The following is a 26,176-nucleotide window of genomic DNA, read 5'->3' as shown; positions in this document are numbered from 1 at the left end:
CATGCGTTAGAGACGAAATTAGTTCCGTTGGGGTGGTTCAGTCGTGTGGAAGCCAAAGATCAGAGTTGTGCGGTAGCTTTGCAGCTAATGATCCAAATTAGTGCGCGCTTGTTTTTATGCTTTGCTCGACGTCGAGATACACAGACAACCAGCGATGGAGACACATAAATGGGTGAGCTCGTTTCATGCTATTATTTTATTGTGAATGTTCGTTGTAAAATAACATGACTAAGACAGTCGTAGACTCTTTGTTTTTTGTATTCTCTAAAGCACACTTTCTGACTTGGTTTGATCACCGCGATACTTTATATGCTTAGTTAGATTGGCTATTTTCGGTGAAATCATCAACAAACAGCATTATTTGCGTAACGCGTTTCGGTCTACTACTCTTCGACCATCATCAGACGCCTAAAAAACATTTATTTGTTACAAACATTATTCACATACAAACAGACCATTCAACAAATAACACTTACATTCAGCTGATTTACTTCACAATTACGTCAGACGATTAATACTATTTTTTCTTTTGGTCAATTTTCTCTATATATATCCCACTACCCCCCTAGTCTACGTTACAGTTTCTCTCTTTCGTCGTCGTCTCCTCTCATGGTCTAGGATAGGATGTGACACCTGCAACTTCTCTGTCTAATTTCATAGCTTGCTGTCTTGTTTTTCCGCGTTGCTAAGATTACTGGTCCCCAAATTGGTCTCTTTTGGGCTGACTAGTTGTCTTATCCTATCCTAGCTCATGGTTGACGTCATTTCTCATTGTTGCTTTCTCAGTTGCGCCAATAGACCGTTGTAGGTTGAATTGAAATTCCCACACTCACGCTGTAGGTTCACCGTGTGTGCTTCTCCTCGCTTCTTTATGTGGAATACCTCTGCAATACATCTGGTCGCCTGGTCCTGTATGCGATCCAGAATTCGTGTTTTGTTGAAGTCGAACACATGTCCTTCCTCCATCATGTGGACTGCTAAGCCAGACTAAGCATATAAAGCACACTTTGTATAGTCCGTCACTTCAAGTAACGACGCTGAACTTTTTTTGCAGTCTAGAATACGTTTTGAGAAGAAAATTGACCGATCATCTGACGTGGATGGTCCATTGTTTGCTTTCCGCGTGAAACAAACAATAGCGCAACAGTCTTCATGGCATGATTAAAAATAAAAAGTTATAGGGTAGAAGCTTCAGTTTTGGCCAGCCCGGAGTTTTGGCCATAGTGCGGTATTCAGCCTGCTACGATCTAAATCGATATAATTGACGAAATTGAAATCGCCCCGAAATCGTACTTTTCTGTCATCTCCGACAGCTTTTCGCTTCCTACCCAAGATTCAGGCGAAATCAGCGTGGTTTGTTGTGAAAACAATATCAACTGGTGGTTGCCGAACAATAAGGATGAAAGTAAACATCGGATGTCCAGCTGATTTTGTTGTGTAAACATGATCAGCTGGTCGACCGAGAACAATGAGAGAAAATGGTAAACATTGAGACTGCTGGTGAAATCTGCCCGTGAACTATTTTTAAAATGCATTTAAAGTTTGTATGGGGAATTTTTTTTGTTCGGGTCGAACTGTCATTCTATCGGTTAAACTGTCATTCTATCCACGAAAATAAAACCTGTTTTGTTAATTTGACCATCAAAACAAAGGTGTTGGAATCCAATAAAATCACGTTATTCTCAGAAAAATGAGCTCTTTCGATTAGGCTATAGAAATTAGCAATATTTTATTCATTAAACAACCCAATTGCTAATAAGCAGCAACAGAGAGCGACAACGAAACCGACAGCGAAATCGGAGAACGACGAAATTTATTGCACTGAAGTCTAAGTGGATAAAAAAAATGCAATATCCTGTTGTTCTTTTCCGTACATACATCGCTCCTGTAAGGGGTGAGTATCGCATAATCGATCGCGTTCGGTATTGTCTCGTACGAAAACAAAACCAATTCACGCATGAATGTTCATTTTTTATATATCTTTTGGTTTAAAATCATCCTTCATAAATTTACTCAACAAGATCTGCAAAGTTCGTCACTTCAAGTGTCAGCCAAATTTTTCATTAATTTTGTTTAATTTTAATTAAATTCTTCTGTATTTTTGTGCAGTACGCCACCTTACGGTGCTGGTCACACTGATTTGATCCGTATTTATGTGTCAGTATTTTGCCTAGGTTTGTGCGGTTCGTCACTGCTACTGTCGGCACAATGTTTTGTTTTAATATATCGATTTCAAGGCAAGTAGCATATTGGTTCACCAGTCCTCCTAATTGCGAGGAGACGCAAAATCTTGTTCATTCCATAAATTTTAATGGTCTCACCATTCTTCCAAATTGTGAGGTAACACATTTGTGTGTATACTGTACGGTTGCATGAATCACATCACTTACCAAAGTGTACCCTTGATCTATGTAACTACCAAATCCCTCCCTGCAAACAAAACTCCTTCCTGTGACAATTGTGGAGGGTTCAGTAGTACATACAACCTCTAGTAGCAACGGTTGTCGAACTAACATTCCTTTCCCTCCCCGGTAACCGTAAGGACGTGGCCAGCACTGTTATTGACCCAATAAGTTTGAGTTCTCGAAACGTGTACATTGAGGATGGTGGCAAATTTCAAGCCTCAAGCCTATTGGTTCTCTGTTTAATTTCGCTAACTCAGGTCAATCACGGAGTGCCAACTACGAAGTGTACGGTGACCAATGCTCATGCTCAAGCTCACGCTCATGAGCCAAATCAATGGGAGAACAGATGTTTTCCAAATGAAGCCCATGGCTGTTTCTTATGCTATCGTGTCTTATGTGCACTGTTGAAAATGCTTTGACATCCATGTGTACAACAGAAACATGTGCACGATGAACAAATTGGGATTTGAATTATGAAAAGGAATACACGTACTCCGGTGAGACTCGAACTCACGACTCTCATATCGCTAAACGGGCGTTTCTATTCCTGCAAGGTACGGAGTCACACGACTATCTCCGTCGCCAGTAGGCGTAGATCCAAGCGTAGAACTGAACGAGATTCCACAGTTGCACATGGTTAGCTTCTTTTCCCAATCCAAACCTCCTTCGGATGGGAATCGGTGAACACCGAACACATACACTGTTGTGCACATGTGTATGTCAAAGCGAAAGAGGAAATTATTTTTAATTGTCATGAGCTTCGGGCACCGTCTCCCAATCACTTATTGGTATGATAATTAGTGTGCCATTGGACTCTCGACGGGTCGGTCCCCGGCCGACCTATTACGGTAAGAGTGACCGTAGTTAACCATGATTTTGGGCTTGCAGTAAAAAAAGCCCAAAATCGCATATTTTACCCTATAAATTGAGGTATAGCTCAAAATTGTGACGCTCTGGAGCAAATCTGAGCCGAGATTCGGATTCCACGGCCCAAAATCCGTCGGATAGCTAATTTTTGTTCCACTGTGTGTGTTATTGGTTACCTGGGTAGTAGCCTGGTACACGGTTTATATGGGGAAATATAAAAAATGGGAAAACTCCAACTCCTGTATACTTTTTGAATTCCTTTTCGGTCCCATATCAACTGTACAAAATTTCAGATCGATCGAAGAAAAGTTATTTATGCAACAAATTGCAAAATGATGAGTTTTTCAGCACGAGCCATACGTTTATCCAACGAGGCTTGCCGAGTTGGATAATTATGACGAGTGCTGAAAAAATCGAGTTTTGCAACGAGTTACATACAATTTTTTTGCAATTATGAAAAATCCATTTGAGTTTGATCATTTCTAGCTGCACAACCATGTTTCAAGGGATACCACGTGTGAGCACCCATGTCGCACTGAAGCCCGTTTTTCAATCAGGTAGGCTGTGCCACAGTTAGCTGTCATATATTTTCGGGCAGCCATTGGTAAGTGTTGTCACAAACTTTCGTGAAATAGTTTGAATTTCCTGGGAGTCCGTAAACGAGACCAGCTCCTTTAGGAGCCTTATGGACATAGTAGTAGCAGTAGAAACCGTCCCCAGTGTAACGCTCCCTAAAAATCTAGAACTTTCTACGGAGGCTTGACAAAAGTGATACTAAAAAGTGGTACTAAAAAGTGGTACTAAAAGTGTGTGCTAACGAAAAGTGGTACTTTTCAGCACTCTTAAGGGTGATCCTGGCGAAATGATCCTGGAGCTTAAGCGCGAGAAAGATCACAAGGGCGCCGCCTACAAGAGGCTGGCAGAAGAGGTCCTTGGTGATGGAGTGGAGGTGAGGGCTCTTACGCATGAGGCGACTCTGAAGGTCAAAGACCTAGACGAGATCACCGAAGCGGGAGAGCTCGTCACGGCACTGCGGCAACAGTGCGATGTTCAGGTGGCCGCCAAAGCCGTCAGGCTGCGGAAGGGGCCAGCAGGGATACAGATAGCTCCGGTTCAGCTACCTGTGGCGGACGTTAAAAAGTCCGTTAAAGTAGGGCGGTTAAGGTGGGCTGGTGCGTATGTCTGTTGACATTCCACGAGCCACCAGAGGTTTGCTTTAGGTGTCTGGAACCAGGACACAAGTCGTGGGACTGCAAAGGCCCCGACAGGCGCAAACTGTGTCGGCGATGCGGCGCTGAAGGTCACAAGGCCCAAAGCTGCACGAGTCCACCCATCTGTATGATCTGTACCGGGAAATCCTCGAACAACAGACATCCAACGGGTGGTCCAAGGTGCCCGGCCTTCAAGAAAGCTGCAGTGAACAACAAATCACAGTGCAGGTAACGCAGTTGAACCTGAACCACTGTGATGCGGCTCAGCAACTGCTTTGTCAGGCAGTTTCTGAGTGGGAGACGGATATCGCCATCATTTCGGACCCATACCGAGTACCCGCCGGCAACTGGGTCTCGGATGGGACCAGGAAAATGGCGGCGATATGGACGACGGGTAAATACCCCGTGCAGGAGTTGGTGTCTACTACCTATGAGGGCTTCGTGGTCGCCGAAGTAAACGGGGTCTTCTTCTGTAGCTGTTATGCGCCTCCGCGGTGGCCGATCGAGCGGTTCACGCAAATGCTGGACCGCCTAACGACCGTGCTAACAGGGCGAAGGCCGGTGGTAATAGCGGGTGACTTCAATGCCTGGGCTGTGGAATGGGGAAGCCGTTTCACGAACCAGCGGGGTCAGATCCTGCTAGAAACACTGGCCATCTTAGATGTCGACTTGGCTAACGTCGGTACCAAGAGTACCTATAGTCGAAACGGAGTGGAGTCAATTACTGACGTGACCTTTTGTAGTCCTGGCCTAACAAGTAGTTCGAACTGAAGAGTAGATGATGGCTACACTTACAGCGACCACCTGGTGGTTCGCTACAGTATCGAATACAACAACAGCAGACAGCGGATAGAAGAAGAGGCGGCTAGGCCAAGGCCAAGCCCTCGTACAGGGTGCGGCAGGAAAAAATGCGAAAAGTTCAAGGCAATATTACACGCTAAATATAGGATATATATAACTATTTTTTCATGACAGTGTATCAGTCAATGTCTATATTCTAGCAATGAAAAATAAAAATGAACATATTTGATGTTTAACATGTGATGATGTAGGCCTAATAAGCGGATATCAATAAACTGCGCGCCCAATGGTTATTAAACAAAATGAATATAACAGTAACAAAATTAGCTCAAATTCGATGAACAACCAGACCACACTGATCCAGAGCCATGTAGTTTCACATACCAGATGAAATAAGTACATATATTTGATGATATTGTAGAGGAAATCAAAAATTTTGTTTTATCAGATGCGAAATTTAGCGAGCTGTGTGATTTTCTGCGGTTTGAAAATTCTGGTTGTCTTCATCTTCAGGCGCCGCCCTGTAAAGGTTAGTGATCAAAATGGGAAATTTTTTAATTAACTTTTCAGAAAACTAGCCTATTATAGATCATGGAACGTTGAAACATAGATTGGTTAATGTCAAATGGACGAATATGAGGTTTGAAGTTAAAAAACACTTTCGCATTTTTTCCTGCCGCATACTGTAGGTGGAAGACATCATACTTCGACGAAGAAGTATTTAGGGAAGCGCTCCGCCGTGAGCGAAACATAATCTGTTTAGACGGCGACGAGCTGGTAGCGGTGCTCTCACGTGCGTGTGATGCGACCATGCCTAGGCGAGTCCACCCTAGAAATGGGAGGCGACCGGCTTACTGGTGGACCGACGCGATTGCGGACCTGCGCCGCGCCTGCCTACGGGCTAGGCGGCGGATGCAGCGAGCACGATCAGAGGAAGAGCGAAACGAACGGCGGGTGGTGTTCGCCGCTGCAAAAGCCGCGCTCAAGACCGAGATAAGAGCAAGCAAAAAGGCCTGCTTCGAGGGTCTCTGTCAGAGTGCCAATACGCACTCCTTTCGTATGACAGCCGAGAACTGGGGCTGGCGATGAGGAGAGGGTCACCGATGTGGAACTTGCGGGGATAGCTAAGTCCCTTAGCGTAGGTAAGGCCCCAGGTCAGGACGGAGTTCCGAACCTGGCCTTAAAAGTAGCTATTGCAGAGGCTCCCGAGATGTTCAGGTCTGCTATGCAGAAATGCCTGGACGAGGGAGTTTTCCCAGAAGCTTGGAAGAGGCAAAGCCTGGTACTATTGCCAAAGGCGAGGAAACCACCCGGAGACCCGTCGGCATATAGACCAATATGCTTGATTGACACGGCGGGTAAGCCTAAGAGGAGGGGAATTCGCTTCTGCGGGGTAGTGACTCTGGATGTAAGGAATGCATTTAATAGCGCTAGCTGGGCTCCTATTGCCGATGCGCACTTGCGTCTGGGGATACCGGAGTACTTGTACAAGATTCTCGGAAGCTACTTTCAGAATCGCGTACTAGTTTACGACTCGGAGGTGGGTCGGAAGTGCTTTCACATAGCCTCAGGAGTCCCGCAAGGTTCCATCCTGGGTCCGGTGTTATGGAATGTCATGTACGACCAGGTGTTGAGGTTAGAGTACCCAGTGGGAGTGGTGATTGTCGGATTTGCCGACGACATTACGCTCGAAGTCTACGGTGAAACGATCGAGGAGGTAAAGTTGACTACCAACCACTCGATCAAGGTTGTGAAGGCGTGGATGCGGTCCAGGAAACTGGAGGTGGCTCACCACAAGACAGAGGTGACGGTTGTTAACAACATGCAGTCGGCGCAACAGACGGAGATCAGTGTAGGTGAGTGCACTATCATGTCAAAGCGCTCTGTCAAACACTTGGGCGTGATGATCGACGATAAGCTTACCTTCGGTAGCCACGTCGATTATGCCTGTAAAAGAGCCTCCACAGCTATTGCGGCACTGTCCCGGATGATGTCCAATAACTCTGCGGTGTACACCAGTAAGCGCAAGCTTCTGGCTAGTGTTACTACGTCCATACTTAGGTATGGCGGCCCGGCGTGGGGCACCGCGCTAAGTACTAAATGCTACCGACGGAAGCTGGAAAGTACTTACAGGCTTATGTGCCTGCGGGTTGCGAGCGCGTACCGTATCGTGTCACACGACGCTCTCTGTGTCAATACTGGTATCAGCATTCTTATCAGTGAGGACATGGAGTGCTTCGAAATGCGCGGCACAAGAGACATACGCAGGACTGCCAGGATGGCCTCTATGGTCAAATGGCAGCGCGCGTGGGACAGTTCCACCAAAGAAAGGTGGACCCATAGGTTGATAGCGAGGGTAGATAGTTGGATTAATAGGCGCCATGGGGAAGTTACATTCCACCTGCCACAGGTCCTTACAGGTCATGGTTGCATCCGACAGTATCTACACCGTTTCGGGCGAAAAGTAGTACTTTTCGGCACACTCATTTTAGTGTCGAAAAATAGGCTATTTCAGTTTCTTCCTCGCGTGTGAAAAGTGTACTATTTTGCAACGTAATTGCAAAAACTATGTTTTAGCGTCCGCCATTTTTACCAGGGGCGCATAAGGATGCACGCTGTACATCGTATATAGTACTATTTTAAGTCACTATCGCATATATGTACGGCTGAGGGACAATTCTCATCGCATATGATGTTATTTTTTGAACTTACTGCGATGTATCTGGTAATAACATATAAGAGTGCAAATTAATTTTTATAATGTATGACTACATCGTAGTAGACGATATTCCGATGTTTTCTTGCGACGAACTTTGCTTATTCGCAGAAGCGTTCGAGTGAACTCGCAAAGTGTCAATTGAATTCGCATAATTGCGTACTGCGATGATTATACGACTTCGCTTGATACTTTTCTTAACATGTCAGTTTAACTCGCATTGGTGTACAAACTAAATCGCATAAAAGTGAAAATAAACTCGTTCAAATATACATACAAACTCGCATAAGCTAGAATCGTTAAAGTTGGCATATTGCGATGTGATATGTGATAACAATGAAAGAGGTGCTGTTGGAGTGCCAAAAAGCTACAAGAAAGTGAAAGAAAGTGGTTACAAAACAAGTTACAAAGTCATCATTTTTGTTTTGTTGACCTGATGATTAACAATAGGTGGTGCTAGCAAGAGAAGAGTAGTGGTAACTGTGCGAGAATTCATGCTACATCATTTTGATCTCCAGATAGCCTGCCGACCACGTACAGCGCACGGAAACCAAGTACATTCCAACAAGCACTGAGGTGAGTTAGAATGTCATGACAATTAATCAGTAAGTTTCATAAGTAGTGTTTTGTGTTAAGTGTGAAGTACGGCTCGATAATCTAAAGGTTATTAGTTCGATACTTAGGAGACAAGATTTTTTTTATTTCGAATATTTTGAAGTCGCATAAGATGCTATATTACGTCGCAATAGTGCATACCGTGCATCGCATAAGATATCGGTTCAAGTCATATAGCGTCATTATTTTTTCGTCAATGCACGTATAGCGCCTCCACTTTTGTACGCATAAGGCACTTTTACTGCATCTTATGCGATGTAACTTTAACGCATAAACGTACGTATAACCTGAACATAAACTTCATTATACGTGCAAATTGGTTGTCTGGGTAGTTTTTCATACGATTTACAATGGGGAAAATTTACTTATTCAAAGAAAAATCGCTTGAGGTCACCCATTGATCCCTAAAAATAAGTCGTTGAATGATTTCTGTAGATAACTTTACGAGGAATCAGACCTCCGAAGACCGCAAAGCGATGCGACATTCGTAGAAAAAGTTATTAAGCCTTACCCGAACGATGAAATGACGAGATTTTATTATTTATTGTTATTCCTTACATGTTAAACAGCGTTGGCATGTCATTCGGTTTTCAGTCAATAGCTTTTTCCACATGCCTAAGATCGCTTTGCGATCTTCAGAGGGTTTGTTCCTCGTAAAATTTCCAACAGAAATCAAAAAGTGTACAGGAGTAATATGTCTTTTTGTGTCCCACGCTACTGGGTAGTCAAGCCAAGTTATTTTACATGTTATTTTCGTGATCACAGAAACCATTTTATGTTTCTTGAACTTTACTCCACAAATATATAAGAAACATAACTTAATTCTTTGGAATAGCAGAGGGACATTCAGTTTTCTCGTTTTATAGAGAACGGAAAACTACCATTCTTTTCAAACCAACGACAGTTCAGTCAGTCATCCTTTCCTTAGAACTCGTTCTTTTGAGCCGTTCGCGAACGATTCGCCCATATCTAATACGTAGTAAAGTCATATGATGGTAATATAGCAACGGAACCTGGAGTGTTTAGGGGGATATCCAAAAGAAGAGAAATCTTACGAGACATACAAATGAGGGGCCCAGATGCAAAGGGGTGTAAGTGACCATTCCAGGCTTTCAGGAACTTTTTTAAGATTGTTTTTATGATGAATATAAAAAATACAATAAATCGAAGAAAATTGGTTCGATTTTGAATCGGCTGTTCGAGTCCGTATGAAGTTGATCATCAATATTAACTTCTTTTCTCGATCAGCCTAGATAGCTGTGTAGTGTCGGTAGCGATTGTCTCAATTGGCTAAGAATAACACTACGGACCGCCTGTTCCGGTGGTAAGAATCCACCAACAGGTGACCCCTAATTCATGGTGTGATGCGGCTTTATGCTTACCGTGCCTAGGAATGAATGGCTAGGGGGGTCTAATAAAAACCTAACCGCTAACGGAGCCTGTGGAGTACCAGGGCGCCCTCCACAGTATGTAGCCCTTACTGCGCTAACCGGAGCAATGGTACAGTGGACCTTGTGTTTCTCCGAGACAATCAGCTGCCCTTCTTTAGTCTCACTTGAGGCTAAATAAGGGCGGGATTATGAAGATGTTGTTAATTAGCTTAAATTTTCACCTATATGGTTTCGCATTATGCGATTTACACAGTGTATTCTGTGTATCCTCGCCTTTGGCGTTTTCCAATCGATACCGATTTGGTTTTATTGTTGCTGTTCTTTGTTGTGCTGCTGTTGCGAAGAGTTTAATCTTACCTAGTTTGGGTAGTGGCTACGGTTAGGATAGCTCAGATCAATCTTCAGCATAAAAGAACAGCAACGATCAATCTTTGCAGACTTATGCAAAATGGTACAGCCCAAGTGGCCTTGGTACAAGAACCTTACTTTCGTAAGGGAAATTTCTATCTAGGAAACCTTGTGAACCCGGTGTTTGCCACTTTCAGTAAACATGAAATGGCAAACTCGCGTGTCATGCCTCGAGCCTGTGTGCTTGTCAACAACGCAATAGTTGCTACACTCATCTCTGAACTAACCACCAGAGATGTATGTGCTATCACAATTGATGTATCTGTTGGAAACCTCAACAGGAAATACGTCTATTGTTCTGTGTATTTACCACATGATGAACCATCCCCTACGGATGCTTTCAAACAAGTCATCGCATACTGCACTTCAAAAGGCCTTCCGCTAATTGTTGGCAGTGATGCTAATGCTCACCATGTCATCTGGGGCAGCTCAGACATTAACTTGAGAGGCTCCAGTTTGATGGAGTACTTAAGTAGTACAGATCTTGCATTACTTAACATAGGCAACCGCCCAACCTTCATGGTATCTGCTAGAGAGGAAGTGTTAGATATAACGCTTTGCTCTAGCAGAATTAGTCACGAGCTGACCAATTGGCATGTGTCAGATGAAGAATCTTTATCTGACCATCGCTATATCTTTTTTGAACATTTAAATGTTACTTCGCAAACTTTGCGTTTCAGGAATCCTCGGTCAACAAACTGGGATCTTTATACTGATTTGGTTGCAGCCAAATTTCATGGATATTCACCATCCATTGACACTCCAAGTGATTTAGATGATGCCGTTGATACTACAACGACCTTCATCATGGAAGCTTTTGAAGAAGCATGCCCTCTACGGTCTGTGAAGATCACAAGAGGAAACCCTTGGTGGAACTCTGATCTGGCGAAACTCAGGAAACAATGTAGAAAGAGTTGGAACAGACGACGTTCGGCTGGTTCGGAGGCTTTCAGGTCGGCTCGCAAGGCCTACAGGAAAGCTCTCCGGTCTGCTGAACGATCCGGCTGGAAAAACCTTTGTACAAATGTTTCCAGCTTGAGTGAAGTCAGTCGGTTAAACAAAATCCTTGCGAAATCTAAGGATTTCCGGGTGAACGAACTTCGTTTGCCAAATGGCGATCTGACTTCCTCTGATGAGGAAGTTCTGGAATGCTTATTCAGCACACACTTCCCTGGATGTGTGGATATTACATCTTCGGATGATCCTGATGTCTTTTCTTGTAGTTATGATTCTTTAGCTTCGGCTCGGATTATTGTAACTATAGAATCGATTGAGTGGGCTCTTAATAGCTTTGCTCCTTTCAAATCTCCTGGGGCAGATGGGATTTATCCTATTTTGCTTCAGAAGGGATTTGATTATTTCAAACATGTTATGAAAAAACTACTTGTTTGCAGTTTTGCTACAGGGTATATTCCCAAATCGTGGAGGGATATTACCGTAAAGTTTATTCCGAAAGTGGGTCGTGCGTCGTATGAAGAAGCAAAGAGTTTCAGACCTATCAGTTTGACCTCTTTTCTTCTGAAATGCTTAGAACGCATTGTGGATCATCATATCCGTGATGTTCATCTGGCCAACGTGCCTCTTCATGTGAACCAACATGCCTACCAATCTGGTAAGTCCACTGTGACTCTTTTACACAAGGTTGTTTACGATATCGAGAAAGCATTCGCTCAAAAGCAATCTTGTTTGGGTGTTTTCTTAGATATCGAGGGTGCCTTTGACAACGTGCCTTTCGATGCCATATTGGAAGCCGCACGGAGTCATGGTATATCTCCAATGATTTCCAATTGGATTCACCAAATGCTCAAAAACCGATATCTCTTCTCGACATTGCGTCTAGCAGGGATTAGGAAATTGAGTGTTTGTGGATGCCCCCAAGGGGGAGTCTTATCACCGCTTTTGTGGAATCTCGTAGCAGATACGCTATTGAGGCAACTCAATAATAGCGGTTTTCCTACTTATGGTTTTGCCGACGACTACCTAACATTGTTAGTTGGTATGTGCATCAGCACCCTTTTCGACCTGATGCAAAACGCCCTTCAGGTAGTTGAGGGTTGGTGTCGCCAATATGGCCTTTCGGTTAATCCGAGTAAAACATCTATTGTTCTTTTCACGGAAAGGCGAAACCGTAATGGCGTTCGACCTTTGCGTCTCTTTGATTCTGAAATCGATGTGACTGAACAGGTAAAGTACGTTGGAGTCATTCTTGATTCCAAGCTTTCCTGGACACCTCACATTGAGTTCAGAATCAAGAAAGCTTGTATGGTCTTCGGGCAATGCCGGCGTACTTTTGGTACAACTTGGGGTCTAAAACCCAAGTATATCAAATGGATTTACACAACTGTGGTTCGGCCAATATTGGCTTATGGATGTCTTGTGTGGTGGCAAAAGGGTGAAGTGAGAACGGTCCAATCAAAATTAGGCCATCTCCAAAGGATGTGCTTAATGGCGATGTCTGGAGCGTTCTCTTCAACTCCTACGGCAGCGCTAGAAGTTCTCTTTGACGTTGCCCCACTACACATTCATCTCAAACAAGAAGCCCTTTCTTGCACTTACCGGTTACGGGTACTCGGTCTACTAGAGGAAACTCCTGTGAACCGCAGTTCAACACACACCTCGTTGTTTCCACTTTTGGTGAATTGGGACAAAATTGTCCTTGCTCCAAGTGATCTTACAATTGCTTGTAATTTTCCATATAGGACATTTTCCACGAAATTCCCTTCCCGGGAAGAGTGGACATCTGGTTATCTGGAAAGAAGTATTTCAGACGGCATCGTATGTTACACTGATGGCTCCCTTTTCGAAGGTCGAGCAGGTGCTGGTGTTTATTCTCGTGAGCTAAGGCTGTATCTGTCTTATTCACTTGGTAGACACTGTACCGTTTTTCAGGCCGAAATCTTTGCTCTTATGTGCGGAGTGCAATCAGCACTTCAGCAGCACGTAATGGGCAAAGTAATATACTTCTGTTCAGATAGCCAGGCTGCTATTAAAGCACTTGCTTCGGCCAACTCCAGGTCGAAGATAGTTATCGCTTGTCGAACTCAAATCGAGGAGCTGAATTCAGCAAACGCTGTTCACCTTCTATGGGTACCTGGTCATTCTTCCATCGCTGGAAATGAATTGGCTGATGAGTTAGCTCGCTCTGGAGCATCACATGACTTCATTGGCCCTGAGCCAGCTATTCCGATATCGAAGTGTTGGATTAAGCTTCAGATTCACACCTGGGCTGTCACTCAACACAGACAATATTGGAATAGTTTGGAGTCATGTCGTCAAACCAAATTGTATAGTGCTGAGCCATCTCTACGGGTGGCGAAGTATCTAACTAATCTGTCTAAGCAGAATTGCAGCATGCTGGTCAAAGCATTGACTGGCCACTGCCGACTCAGCTATCACATGGCGAATATTCAGCAAGCTGATTCATTTGCCTGTGATAGCTGTGAATCCGATTATGGAACTTCGTATCATTTGATATGTAACTGTCCAGTTTTCGCGCAACTGCGTTTCCGAGTATTCGGTAAACACTTATTAAGTGAAACTGACTTCAGAAACCTGAATCTTCAGGATATTCTGTTGTTCTTAACCCGCTGTGGTAAAGAGCTATAGGCTCTCTTTCGCTTTATGCGTTATTACAGTGCCCTTTTCAGGGCGCTGTTTGAACCCATTGTGGTACGCTTGTGCGTTAGTACCCTCTTTCAGGGTATTTTTCCTATTTCCCTACCTGTCCCTATCCCCATCCAAATCCTTTTTCCTTCCTTTTCCCTCAGGTAGATGATGAAATAGGCTGTTATTTTGGCGATGGCACAAATGTCCCAAATGGAGGATAACGTGCCTCTAGAGCCGGCCTTCTGATACCTGATACCATATGATGGTAATATAGCAACGGAACCTGGAGTGTTTAGGGGGATATCCAAAAGAAGAGAAATCTTACGAGACATACAAATGAGGGGCCCAGATGCAAAGGGGTGTAAGTGACCATTCCAGGCTTTCAGGAACTTTTTTAAGATTGTTTTTATGATGAATATAAAAAATACAATAAATCGAAGAAAATTGGTTCGATTTTGAAGCTCCATACATTTTGTATGGAATGGAAAATTGGTGAAAAACTTTAAACCTCATTTACTCGAAAGTGGGTTTTTGTCCCTTACACCCCTTTGCTTCTAACTCCCTCAAATATGTTTTTGGTTTATCATACAAAAAATCTCACATGAGTAAATATTTCACGGTTTGTTTTGATAGGGTGGGAGGGGATACACAAAACTTTCTTTTACTTCCCTAAAACTCCTAAACCCCCTTTTAACCCTTAAAAGATGTAGACAACTTTTTTGCATAGTTTTACTTATAGCTTTTGACCCAGTGGATGGATTTTCAAAACCAACATGTTTTTATCAAGGGGATTAGTTGTGCACCATATGCATATTTGGAGATTATGTTATGCTAGAACATTTTGGAGATATAGCTACAAATGTAGTGTTTACCACTTGTTCTTCACTCGATTCCGCGTTTTATTTCTATATACATGTGATATATTTCAATGGAAATTGCACAATATTCTTCTTTTGGGTTGGGGCTGTTAGATAGGAATGTCTCATGTCCTTTTACAGCTGTAACATAGATCTCCAGGTTATTCAAAATGTCCAGAAGTTTTGAACTTTGTCTACTGAATACTTTTTATTTTTTTTTTACTTTTTAAATAACTTGAACTTAATGAATTAAATTCAAATATACGTTTTAAAACATGAAATGATGGTAGTCATGACCTGGTGATGTTCTAGGCAACTTAAAATAGCTCTGGAGTTCTGATTGTAAGGCCTTTACCTGTAATAGTATATCAAATTAATGTATGAATGTCAGAACTGATTTCATTAGACCCATGTAAATCAGAGTATGAAAGAATAACTGCACACCAATGGCGATACCTTAGGCCATCACATCATTCTGGAGTTAAGGCCTTTATATCTACACCCGTAATAACGCATCGGGTGCATTTCAAACTTGGTATAGTGCGTTTTGGTAGTCATAGAAGATCAGTTGAATCAAATGATACTTGTATACACATCATAAAGGCATCCTGGATCATCCGAACTATTCTGAAGTTGAGAAATATGGTTTGAATTTGAAATGGTATATCAACAGAAGTGCACAAACATCAGAGTTTGCCCATTTGATTCATACACATAGTGCAAGCCATAAGAGAGAAAATGCCAGAGCATCAGAGTTATCTGAGGTCATCTTTCAGTATTATGTGGTTTGGGCCTTCAGATCGACACTCGTAACAAAGCATCCTGCACGTTCAAAACTTGGTGTAGTGTGTTTTAGTAGGCATAGATGATGAGCTCGACAATATATCATATAAAGATCGGGCATTCTTCATGAAATTAAAAAGAATCTTGAAAAAGGTATAATTATCCGATAGCCAACTTTGAGCGGATTCAATGAATCGAATGCAATGAAATGCTGCCCATTTATGACTTATATAATGAGCTATGAAAAACCTTTGACCTAACTTAAAATTCTTAGCACGGAAGATAATTATAACTGTGGTAGTTTAGCATATTGTTGAATAGGCTATACGTACGGGAAGGTCATTATTAGTCAAGCTGTCAAGTACACTGGATGTACAAACTCCACAGTAACGATTAGATTATTTTTCTAATAAAACATCACATTATCCAAAACTTCAACATTGTTTCAAAATTGAAGATGCAAATTATAGTTAATTTAATTTCCCTCTAATGATTTATATATAAATGTGTTTTGAAGGAAAGTAACAACAAAGACGCCAATAAATTGAAAAAGTTATGGGATGCATATTAAAAATAAACCAATTTACTGAAAAATCGTGGAATAAATCGCTATAAATAAATAACTTATTCTCTTGTTAAAAATTTCAAGTTAAGTCAAACGTTTTTCAGAGTTCACAATATAAGTCATGAATGGTCAAAATTTCATTGCATTCGGTTTATTGAATCAAGAGATTGAACAGCTCAAAGTTGGCTATCGGATAATTACAACTTTTCCAAGAATCTTTATAACTTCGTGGAGAATAGTCCGATCTTTTCCAAATTTGAACCACTGATACAAAACTAGTTAATGAACTAACAGTGAAAATCTGAGAATATTTGATGCATTTTTCGCAAAAGTTACAGCTAGATGAACAATTTTTGAAAAATGAAAATTCTGCCTGTCCCGATCATTTTGTCTATCCCCTGTACATAAACCACCAAAAAGCTCTCAGTCAGTTTTATTTGACAATTTTACTGATGCATTGTAAAGTTAGGTATAGCTGCATTTGATTAGCTACGGAGATGTAGTGAAGTGAGGAGCTTTAAAATCGATTTCAAACCGTCGGCCTTGTACGGGAAGTCGAAAATATTTCCGCTCTACTGTATTTTGTTTACGCATTTTCGCATTCAGGTCATGATTTTATTCTAAGAATGATCTTCAGCTTAACAAGTTCAAAAATGCTGTTAACTAATATAATAAATAGGTTCAGATCCTAAATTCCGAAACTACCAAACTACTCCTGTTTTACCGTCGTTGGGGGTGGCAATGCGTCAGAGGAGCGAGTATGGGTCAAAACATTATCTGAAATATCTCATCAAATATTACGATTATTAAATCGAAATTTTTATGGTTCCATTCTCGTAGTTGCCAACAGCTTTTTTTAAAATTAGGTTTCTAGAGAAATAAGTTATTTTGTGATAAATCATCGAAAAAAGCTTGAAAATAAGGCCTTTTTGAAATGCCACTTTTATGGCTCGATGAATCATTACACTTTTAGGTGGATTGATACTTTTTAGAATCTCAAACTCATATTAGTCATATAATATAGTACTGGTTAGTAGTATTAACCTAGACCAGAACTTTATTAACATGCTTTGTTGTCAACGTGGAACAAATTCGTACCCCTTGACCCATTCTTGTAGTTTTAAGGAAAACTGAGAAACCCCAAACATATTTGCGCATTGTGCATGCATTACCAAAGTTCACATTATAATGTTCAAATGACTTGTCCATGCAAAGAAGCAAAAGTTATTGAACAATGATTGTAGAAGTATGCATTTTTAATCCATTCTCATCCCCAAAGACGGTATATTGAGTTATAAGCTTTTCTCGAAATTCAGTTTAGACTTAAGGCGATACTAGACGCATTTCTTCATTTTGGTTTTTGATTTTTTATTAAATAACGAAACAATATTTTCAAAATCGGCAAGCGAAGTATGGATCAAGATATCCCTTGATTTTTTTTTCCTGGTGGAAATTGTTTTTCGTTTTCGCAAAACCCATTTTTTCTGTACCAATTATGACACTACCTAAGGAAAACTATTTGTACAAAAATAACAAAATGACCAACGAATGTCATCAATTTGTTAAAAGATAGCTTATCATAATTGAATTTTATTGGCTTTGCTCGGTAAACTTAATACTACTCAAAGAAGGAGGGAGTAACGAAAGTTTTCTTTACAGGAAAAGAATGGAAACGGAGCCAAAACTACTTTTAGTATTCATTTCAGCGTGTGCCAATGATAGGTACCCTGTACCATGGTTACATTTATTAACTTCGGTCCCTTTTCGCACTATTTGCATGCATTCCTTATGGGATTAGCCATGATTGGTACACTATGGCGAAAAAGGGTGCAAGGAAGCCGAAATTTTAAGGAAAATGATTTATTTCTACCATAATTTAAGCAAAATGTGGAGTTTGAATGAGTGCAACCATCTTTTGTGAACGTGATCTGTTGTTCACAATTTTTTTCTGGTTGATTTACATCGTATATGGGTGAAAATTATTTATGGTGCATTAATGGTACTATAGTCATAATTGGAACACTTACCCTACCTTGATCCATACTGTGCATGTGTACGAAAACCAATTATAAAAATGTTGCTTTTTTCTTCAATAATATATCAAAAACCAAAAAATGAGGAAATGCTTCCAGTTTCGCCTTAAGGGTATATTTAAACAATTCAAATTCGTCGTCTTAACAATGGTAAAAAGCAATTCAACTACTCACCACATTAATCCGCTCGTAGATCGCCCTCAGCGGATCATCTCTCGGCGTTTTATAATGTTCGTACGGCCGTCGATATCCGGGGGATGACACCGAATTCCCATAATGCATATCCAGCAAATTCTGCCGATTCTGTCCACTGGCACTACCCCTGGAGATCGTCGCCGAGCCATTCCGCTCCGGGACTTCAGCCGGATCCTGCGACTTTTGCTGATTGTTCAGCTTCCGCAGTTCGGCGATACTGGACGCCTTGAACCGCCGAGGATTGAACGGCATCCTTCGATCTTGGTGGGGGTCGTCCACTCCACCGCCATTGACGCCACCGCCGCTGCCACGATGGGCCGTGGTCGGCGTGGGAATGTACTTGTTGTTCCGGGCATGCTGGATCAGACTGGGACTGGCCCCGCCCCGGTGTCCACTTTCCGACGAGATGTCGTTGATGCTTGGGTATGGTGTTTCTTCGTCTTCCTCGTCGGTGGCAATCTGATTGCTGGACGCTGCTCTATGCCCGGGGAGTTGGATGTGTTCTACGGGCGGTTCGTTGGTTGTGGAAGTGGTCGATGGCTGAAGGACGTTTATTACGCCCGTGGAGTTGTGCGCTGCTCCGAACGTGGCGTTTCCTAGAGGACGCTGACCCAGTACGGAGCGGTTGAGCAAGCAACAGAGTAGAATGAATGGTGCGACTTTCATCATTCGGCGCCTAGATGCAACTATTTGGTAAGTCGTAGTTTTTGGCATTTTCGATTTGTACGGAACGGTTGGTTGTTTTTATTTTTACTTAATTCCGGTAGAATATCCTATAGTAATTGTCTCACTTTTCACTGTATTCCGCGGAAAGTGTGAGTGTGTAAGTGTGCGATTGCATTTGTGTTTGAGAGTGACAGAAGCCACGCGAGAGTAGAAGGATACGCGAGAAGAATCCGGAGATCCTCTGATTTGGGAAGATCTGCCGAGAGACAGCCTGTCGGTTGATTTCGAAATTCGGAGAGGCTTACAAGAAAATCCTTGCACGCCCCAGCCCACCGCCTCTTCCTTTTTTCTGGTCGCTTTTTTCCTTCGATGACTTCGGCTGCTGCTACTCCCGTTACTCAAAATGTGACTATGGAGTACAAATTCAGCTACGATTTTCACTTGCTCCTGTGGACTCCATTTCGGCCAAAATACCTGTCCATCTGGCCATTATGGAGCAATTTTACGTAATTTATGCTAGTTTTCAACATATCTTCAACAAAACTTAAATGAAGCATAACACTTTTTCACTTTTCCATGAACTGCCTCACTGAGGTGGTCTCATCTTAAATATTGATACCATACTTCTTCTTTTTCTCGCCGCCATCACTAGTCGTCAATCGGGAGGACATATCGTCATCCATATCTTCTCTGGCTGATAATATAATGCGTAACACCATTTTTTCAAAACTTTCCTTGCGATAATTTCCTTTTGAAAGGTTATTTCACATTTTTTTACGCCCCCCGCGAAGAAACCCCTGATCCACGGTTATCCTTTTTCCAGCACTGCATCCATTTTCCTTCGATTTTCGCAGCACTCAATTACCGAATAATTACACAATTCACACCAAAATCCGCATTCTCAAAACCCCAATCAATCACTTCGATTCTTCGCTTCGGCAATTTTCAGCCCAAATCCTCGCAGGCAGGTCACAGGAGTTATTAGACTCCACCATAAGTCGACGCCCCGACCGAGTTTTTCTTCTCTACGCAAAATGGGCAGTGACTTGGGCCTCAGAACTCCTCAGATAGTAGAAAGCGACGTTCACAGATTTTCCCCGCCTGCCGGAGTTTTTCCCGTTTTTCACGACACCGAAATCCCGAGTTTCCTGATGGCGGGATGGCCAATTTCCCCGATTGCGTTGCCACAAGAAGGAAAATTTTTCGCCTTCGACGTTTTTCACCCCAAAAGGACGGCGGAGATTTTCACTTTTCACACACACGCGACGATGCTGAAACACACTGCTGGATGGCTGGCTGGTTGCTGCTGCTACTTGTACTGGATGCTGTAGCTGCTGCCGTGCCTGCTCGTTCTACGGTGAGAGATTTGTACTCTCCTACGCTCTCACCGCTAGGAGGGTGTCCTGTGGAAAAACAAGGGAAAACAGGGATGCTGTCGGTTAGGTGGATGTTGATAGTCGGGAAAAATCGTATCATGCTATGTGTATTCTCTTATTTAATCTTGTTGGGCTTTACTCTCAGTAGTACGATACAGTGCATCTGAAATTGTTTGTCCAATAGTTCTGTCATCAACAAACTTGGAATTACCTATCAATAAAACTTTCCATTAGCATATTGTCTTTCAATAGCCAAAACTTGTGGAAATTAAAGATAGGTCTTTTCACTTTAATCATATAATTGAAGATTTCGTGAAATTTCATGTAATTTTACGGAATGCGCACCCTTAATATATAGTTCAAAAATGTAAACTTTTCTAAGTAAAATTTATAAGTTTCAGCAAGTCATCGTACAGTTTACCTCGAAATTGATAAATTCCTTTTCCTAAAGAATGTGCATGTAAAAGATTTTTTTTATATCTTTATTATCGAGATTTTCAGCCTATGGCTGGTTCATCTCCTATGTAAAAGATGTTTAAATACAGTAATATGACATTCCAACTAAAAAAACTAATGTTCGTTCTTCAGAAAACGCTCTATTTTGTTAAATAATACTATCTAATGCTATCAAAAATGTTCAATAATATCGAGTGCTTTGAATAAATTCAAGTCATGTATGAAAGGCTGTTTTAATTGTTTGATGTATGCACATTTTTTCGATGCTCTGTTGCATTGCAACGTAAACCAGAGACTAAAGATCCACTGAAGATCCAATTACAACAGCCATATTACGAAATCATAGTCTACGGCTGTAATGTAAATGGTGTTTTCTTTTAATTCTCAACCCTTGGGGCATGATTTTTTCACAGCGCTATTGTACAGTTTTGTTAACGTTTTTCTATAGCGGGTGATTCCTAATTCATGGTTTTATGCGGCTTCGCTTACCGTGCCCAGGAATGTATGACTAGAGGGGTCCAATAAAATCCCAATTTCAAACGAAGCCTCTGGAGAACCAGGGCACCCTTCACAGTATTTTGCCCTTACTGTGCTAGCCAGAGCAGTAAACCTTGTGATTCTCCTAGACTTTGACCTACCCATAACAGTTAGCCAATACCCCAACCACCTATAATTATTAATATCACTTCATGCAATTCCGTTCTACGCATAATTGTCCTATGTTGTATGGTAATCCCTGTAAACATGGGACAACTATACGCAGAATGGCAGTGCACGTTTGAATTTTGAATTGGAATACCAATCAAAGTAGTCATGTGATTTGTGGTATCCCATAGCAACCTAGACTTCCTGAATGAAAAATACTGTAGAAAAACCGAACGTTGTCTTGTAACAGTACTATTTAGAACCATATTTTTACAATAGACACTACTGTAAAAAAAAGTACCAAAACAATAAGATATAATGTAGACACCATACAGTGAATTGTAAATAAGATTTTTACAATATATTATACAGGTTGTTAAGTATCGTAACAATACAAAAAATTTCTCCACATATATATATTTGCAAAACCATACATTTTATTGTAAATGAATTGTTCTAAATACTGATATGTGGGTTTAATATATCGTACATTGTATGGTGCATGTATGGTTTCAAACAATAAAATGTACGGTAAATATATTGTTTTTAATTGGGTTTTTAAATTAAGAAAAATTCAATGATTTTATTTTGGTATCTAAAATCAATTTCAAAGAGATTTTTTTTAAATCACCTTTTGACAGCTGGGCAACTGCTTGGCAGCTCCGCTCAGTACAAAATGCAACGAGGGGTGATTCGACAAATCGCTCCCATACAAATTTCAAATTGATTTTTAAATAGGTTCCCGGGCACCAAAATTGATGAAAATTTGGATTTCGGCTCTGTTTGGCATGCAGATTCAGAATATGGAATTACCTCAACACCACTAAAGAAGCCAATTGTAAAATGTCTCAGGGATTTTCTACAGGAATTCATCCGGGAACTTTTTTAGGAATTCTTCCGGGAATTTTTCCACGAATTCCTCCGGGAATTCCACCAGGAATTTCTCCAAGAATTCCTCCGGGAATTCTTCAGAAAATCCTCCGCAAATTCCTCTAGGACATCATCCAGAAATTCCTCTGGGAAATCCTCAGGAACTCCCTCGGGGATTCCTCCAGGAATTCCACCGGGAATTTCTCCAGGAATTCCTCTAGGAATTCAGAATTTCCTTTTTTCTGAATTTCCTCCGGAAATTTCACAGATAATTTCCCCAGGAATTTCTGCATGAGTTCCTCCATGAATTTCTCTGGGAATTTCTACAGGAAAACTTCCGGTTTTTTTTTTAAGAAAAAAATCTCCAGGAATTCCTCTGAGAGCTCCTCCTGTAATTCCTCCGGGAATTTCTCCACAAATTCCATCGTGGATTTCTTCAGGAATTCCTCTGGGAATGCCCCCGGGAATGTCTCCGGAGATGTTTCCAGGAATCCGGGAATGCCTACAAAAATTACTCCAGAAATTATTTCGAGAATTTCACCAGAAATCCCACTAGAAATTTGTTCAAGAAATCCTTCCAAAATTTCTCCTCGAATTACAATGGGAATTACTTTAGGACTTCCTAGAGGAATTTCTCCAGGAATTCCTTCAGGACTTCCATTTGAAAGTCCTCCAGGAATTGCTTTGGTAATTTCTCCAGGACTTCTTCTGGGATTTTTTCCAGGAATTCCTCCGGAAATATCTTCAGGAATTTCTTTTTTCTGGAAATGTTTCCAGAATTTCTCCCAGGAATTTGACAGATAATTTTCCCCGGAATTATTCCTGGAATGTCTCTGTAAATTTCTCCAGCAATTTTTCCATGAAATCCTCCGGGAACTTATTCAGGAACTCAGTCAAGATTTTCTCCAGGAATTCTTCCGGAAATTGCTCAAGGAATTCCTTCTGAAATGCCTCCAGGAAATCTTCCAGAAAATCCTCCAGGAATTCCTTCAAAAAATCCACCGGGGATTCTTCTGAAATTTCTCCGGGAATTTATTCAGAAACTCTTCCGGGAATTTCTCCGAAAATACCTCTGAGAATTTCTCTAGGATGTCCTTCAGGAAATCCTCAGGAAGTTTCTCTTGCAATTTTTCGGGAATTTCTCCAGCAATTCCTTTGGAAATTTCTTGAGGAAACTCCCCTTCCTGGAGGAATCCCCGGAGAGGATTCCAATAGGAATCCCCAGGGTTTTTTTTGGAAAAATCCCGGAAAAAGTCTTGGAGAAAATACCGAAGGAATTCCTGGTGGAATCACCAGAGGAATTCCAGATGGGAGTCCTAGAGGAATTCCCGGAGAAATTCTTGGAGGAAGTTCTAATGGAATTCCCAGTGAAATTGCAGGAAACATTTTGGAAGGATTTCCAAGTGGAATTTCTGGAGCAATACCCGTCGCAGCCGATCCAAAAATAGAATTAAGTAGATAAAGTACACCGCCACTGTTCAAATGGGTAGTTGGCAACTGATGTCGCTCCCGTGATGCCCAAGTTGACGAATAGAGCTTGTAGGGTAAGGAAGGAGATATGTAGAATAAAAAAAATCCACGAAGTAATTCCTGGAGAAATCCACGGAGGAATTCTTGGAAAAATTCCCAGAAGAATTCCTGGAGAAATTACCAAAGGATTATCCTAAAAAAAACGGAAATCTTCCTGAAGAAATTCGCGGAGGAATTTCCGCAGACATTCGCGGTAATATTCCTGGAGAAACTCCAGGAAAAATTTCTTGAAAAAAAAAACCAGAGAAATTTCTGAAGAAATTCCCGAAGGAATCCATGGAGGAATTCACGCAGGAACTCATGGAGGAATTCCTGGGAGAATTATAAGTGAAATTTCTAGAGAAAATCTTGGAAAAAATCTAGAGGAATTCCTGGAGAAACTTCTGGAGGAATTCCTGTAAATATTTCCTAAATGAATTCCTGGAGAAACTACCAAAGGAATGGAGGAATCCCCGAAGGAATTCCTGATAGGAGTCCTATAAAAATTCCTGATGGGAGTCCTATAGGAATTCCTGGAAAAAATCCCGGAGTAATTACTGGATAAATTCCCGGAGAAATTCCTGGATAAATTCCCGGTGGAATTCTCAGAGGAATCCCTGAAGGAGATCGATCCCGAAAGAATCCCAGAGGAATTCCTGGAGGATGTCCTAGAGGAATTCCCGGCGGATTTCTTGAAGAAATTCCTGGAGGAAGTCCATGAGGAATTTCCAGAGGAATTCTTGGTAAAATTCCCGAATGAATTCCTATAGAAATTCCCGGAGACATTCCCGGAAGGAAAACGAAGCAGAAGAAGCAATATTGTGGGGTGAAAAAAAAGGGTAAAATTATTGCCTCTTGCACCACCGTCCTCGACCGCCTACTATCCTTCCCAATAGTTCTTAGCTTGCTGAACAACTATGCTGAAAGCGAAATACTTCTTTTTCATTAGGGTGTTTATTAGAGTGGGTCAACGTTGTATGGAGAAACTTTTAATTTGATCGTATCAACCCGGAACAAAGCTTTTTCAATCTATATTACCGTCCAAAACAACTGTGCAAAATTTGGGAGCGAATGGTTGCGTCCCCGTATTCCGCATTGCGATTGAAATGTTTATGGAATTTAGTATGGGAAAACGTGCTTTTTTTGCATTTTTCTCATAAATCGAAATTTTTCGTCTAAAACGATCTAACTAATTACGTTAAAGTATAGCCTAGGATATGACAAAAAACTTTGCCGAAGACCGCAAAGTGATCCGACGCTTGTGAAAAAAGTTATTCACCTGGTAACTTAGGCCAAAAATTGAGATTTTATTATTGATGTTATTCCTTTACATGTTAAACGTTAAGCACCACCGGGCAGTCTGTACGTTATAACTTTTTAACAAGTGTCGGATCACTTTGCGGTCTTCGGCAAAGTTTTTCGTCATATCCTAGGCTATACTTTAACGTATTTAGTTAGATCGTTTTAGACGAAAAATTTCGATTTATGAGTAAAATGCAAAAAAGCACGTTTTCCCATACTAAATTCCATACAAATTTCAATCGCAATGCGGAATACGGGGAAGCAACCAATCGCTCCCAAATTTTGCACAGTTGCTTTGGACGCTAAAATGAATCGAAAAAGCTTTGTTCCGAAAAATCGACTTTGTTGACCCAGTCTAGTGTTTATACAAGTATTTGGAACTTATCGAATAATATCAGAGCCAAGGACACCAGATACGTCTTGCTTTCTCTTAACTTTCGGAACAATTTGCTGGAATTTTCCAGATTTTTGAGAAAACATTGTTTGAAAGTTTTGATTGCTGATGATAGCTAGCGTCACCATTGTCGGATAGATTTCAACCTTTCGAACAATTTTGCAGAAAACACCATGCTTTTAGCTCATTAGAGTTTCGAGATATACGTGTGAAACAAAGACTTAACTGTCAGACAGTTTTAGCTTGCTGAAGAACTTTGTTGAAGACGGCATCATTTTCTTATCAGGATTCTGTGATATAGAAGTTTGAACATTTTTTACCCTGGCACCACCTAGCAGACGATTCTCGAACCAAAGATGCCATTGCCAGATGGTTCTTAGCCTGCTGAACAACTTTGCTGAAAACGGCATGCTTGTAGCTCATTAGGGTATCGAGATATATGTGTTTGATTTTTTCAGACACAAGGCATCACCTAGCGGATAAATCTCAAACCAAAGACTTTACT

The 26,176-nt window shown here is 41.4% G+C and overlaps 1 protein-coding gene across 1 annotated transcript in view; it reads right to left on the bottom strand.

Annotated features, from left to right (window-relative positions):
• LOC134291892 (tyrosine-protein kinase receptor-like) overlaps positions 1-26,176 on the bottom strand; it is a 117,649-nt gene that overhangs the window by 31,975 nt on the left and 59,498 nt on the right. The window contains exon 2 of the mRNA XM_062860277.1: positions 18,433-20,522. Coding sequence (XP_062716261.1) covers positions 18,433-19,167 — 735 coding nt within the window. The 5' untranslated portion in view covers positions 19,168-20,522. The remainder of the gene's footprint in view (positions 1-18,432; positions 20,523-26,176) is intronic.

This window comes from Aedes albopictus, chromosome 3 (assembly GCF_035046485.1).
Source record: "Aedes albopictus strain Foshan chromosome 3, AalbF5, whole genome shotgun sequence".
Lineage (NCBI taxonomy): Eukaryota > Metazoa > Arthropoda > Insecta > Diptera > Culicidae > Aedes > Aedes albopictus.
This window is presented reverse-complemented; position numbering and strand designations above follow the sequence as displayed.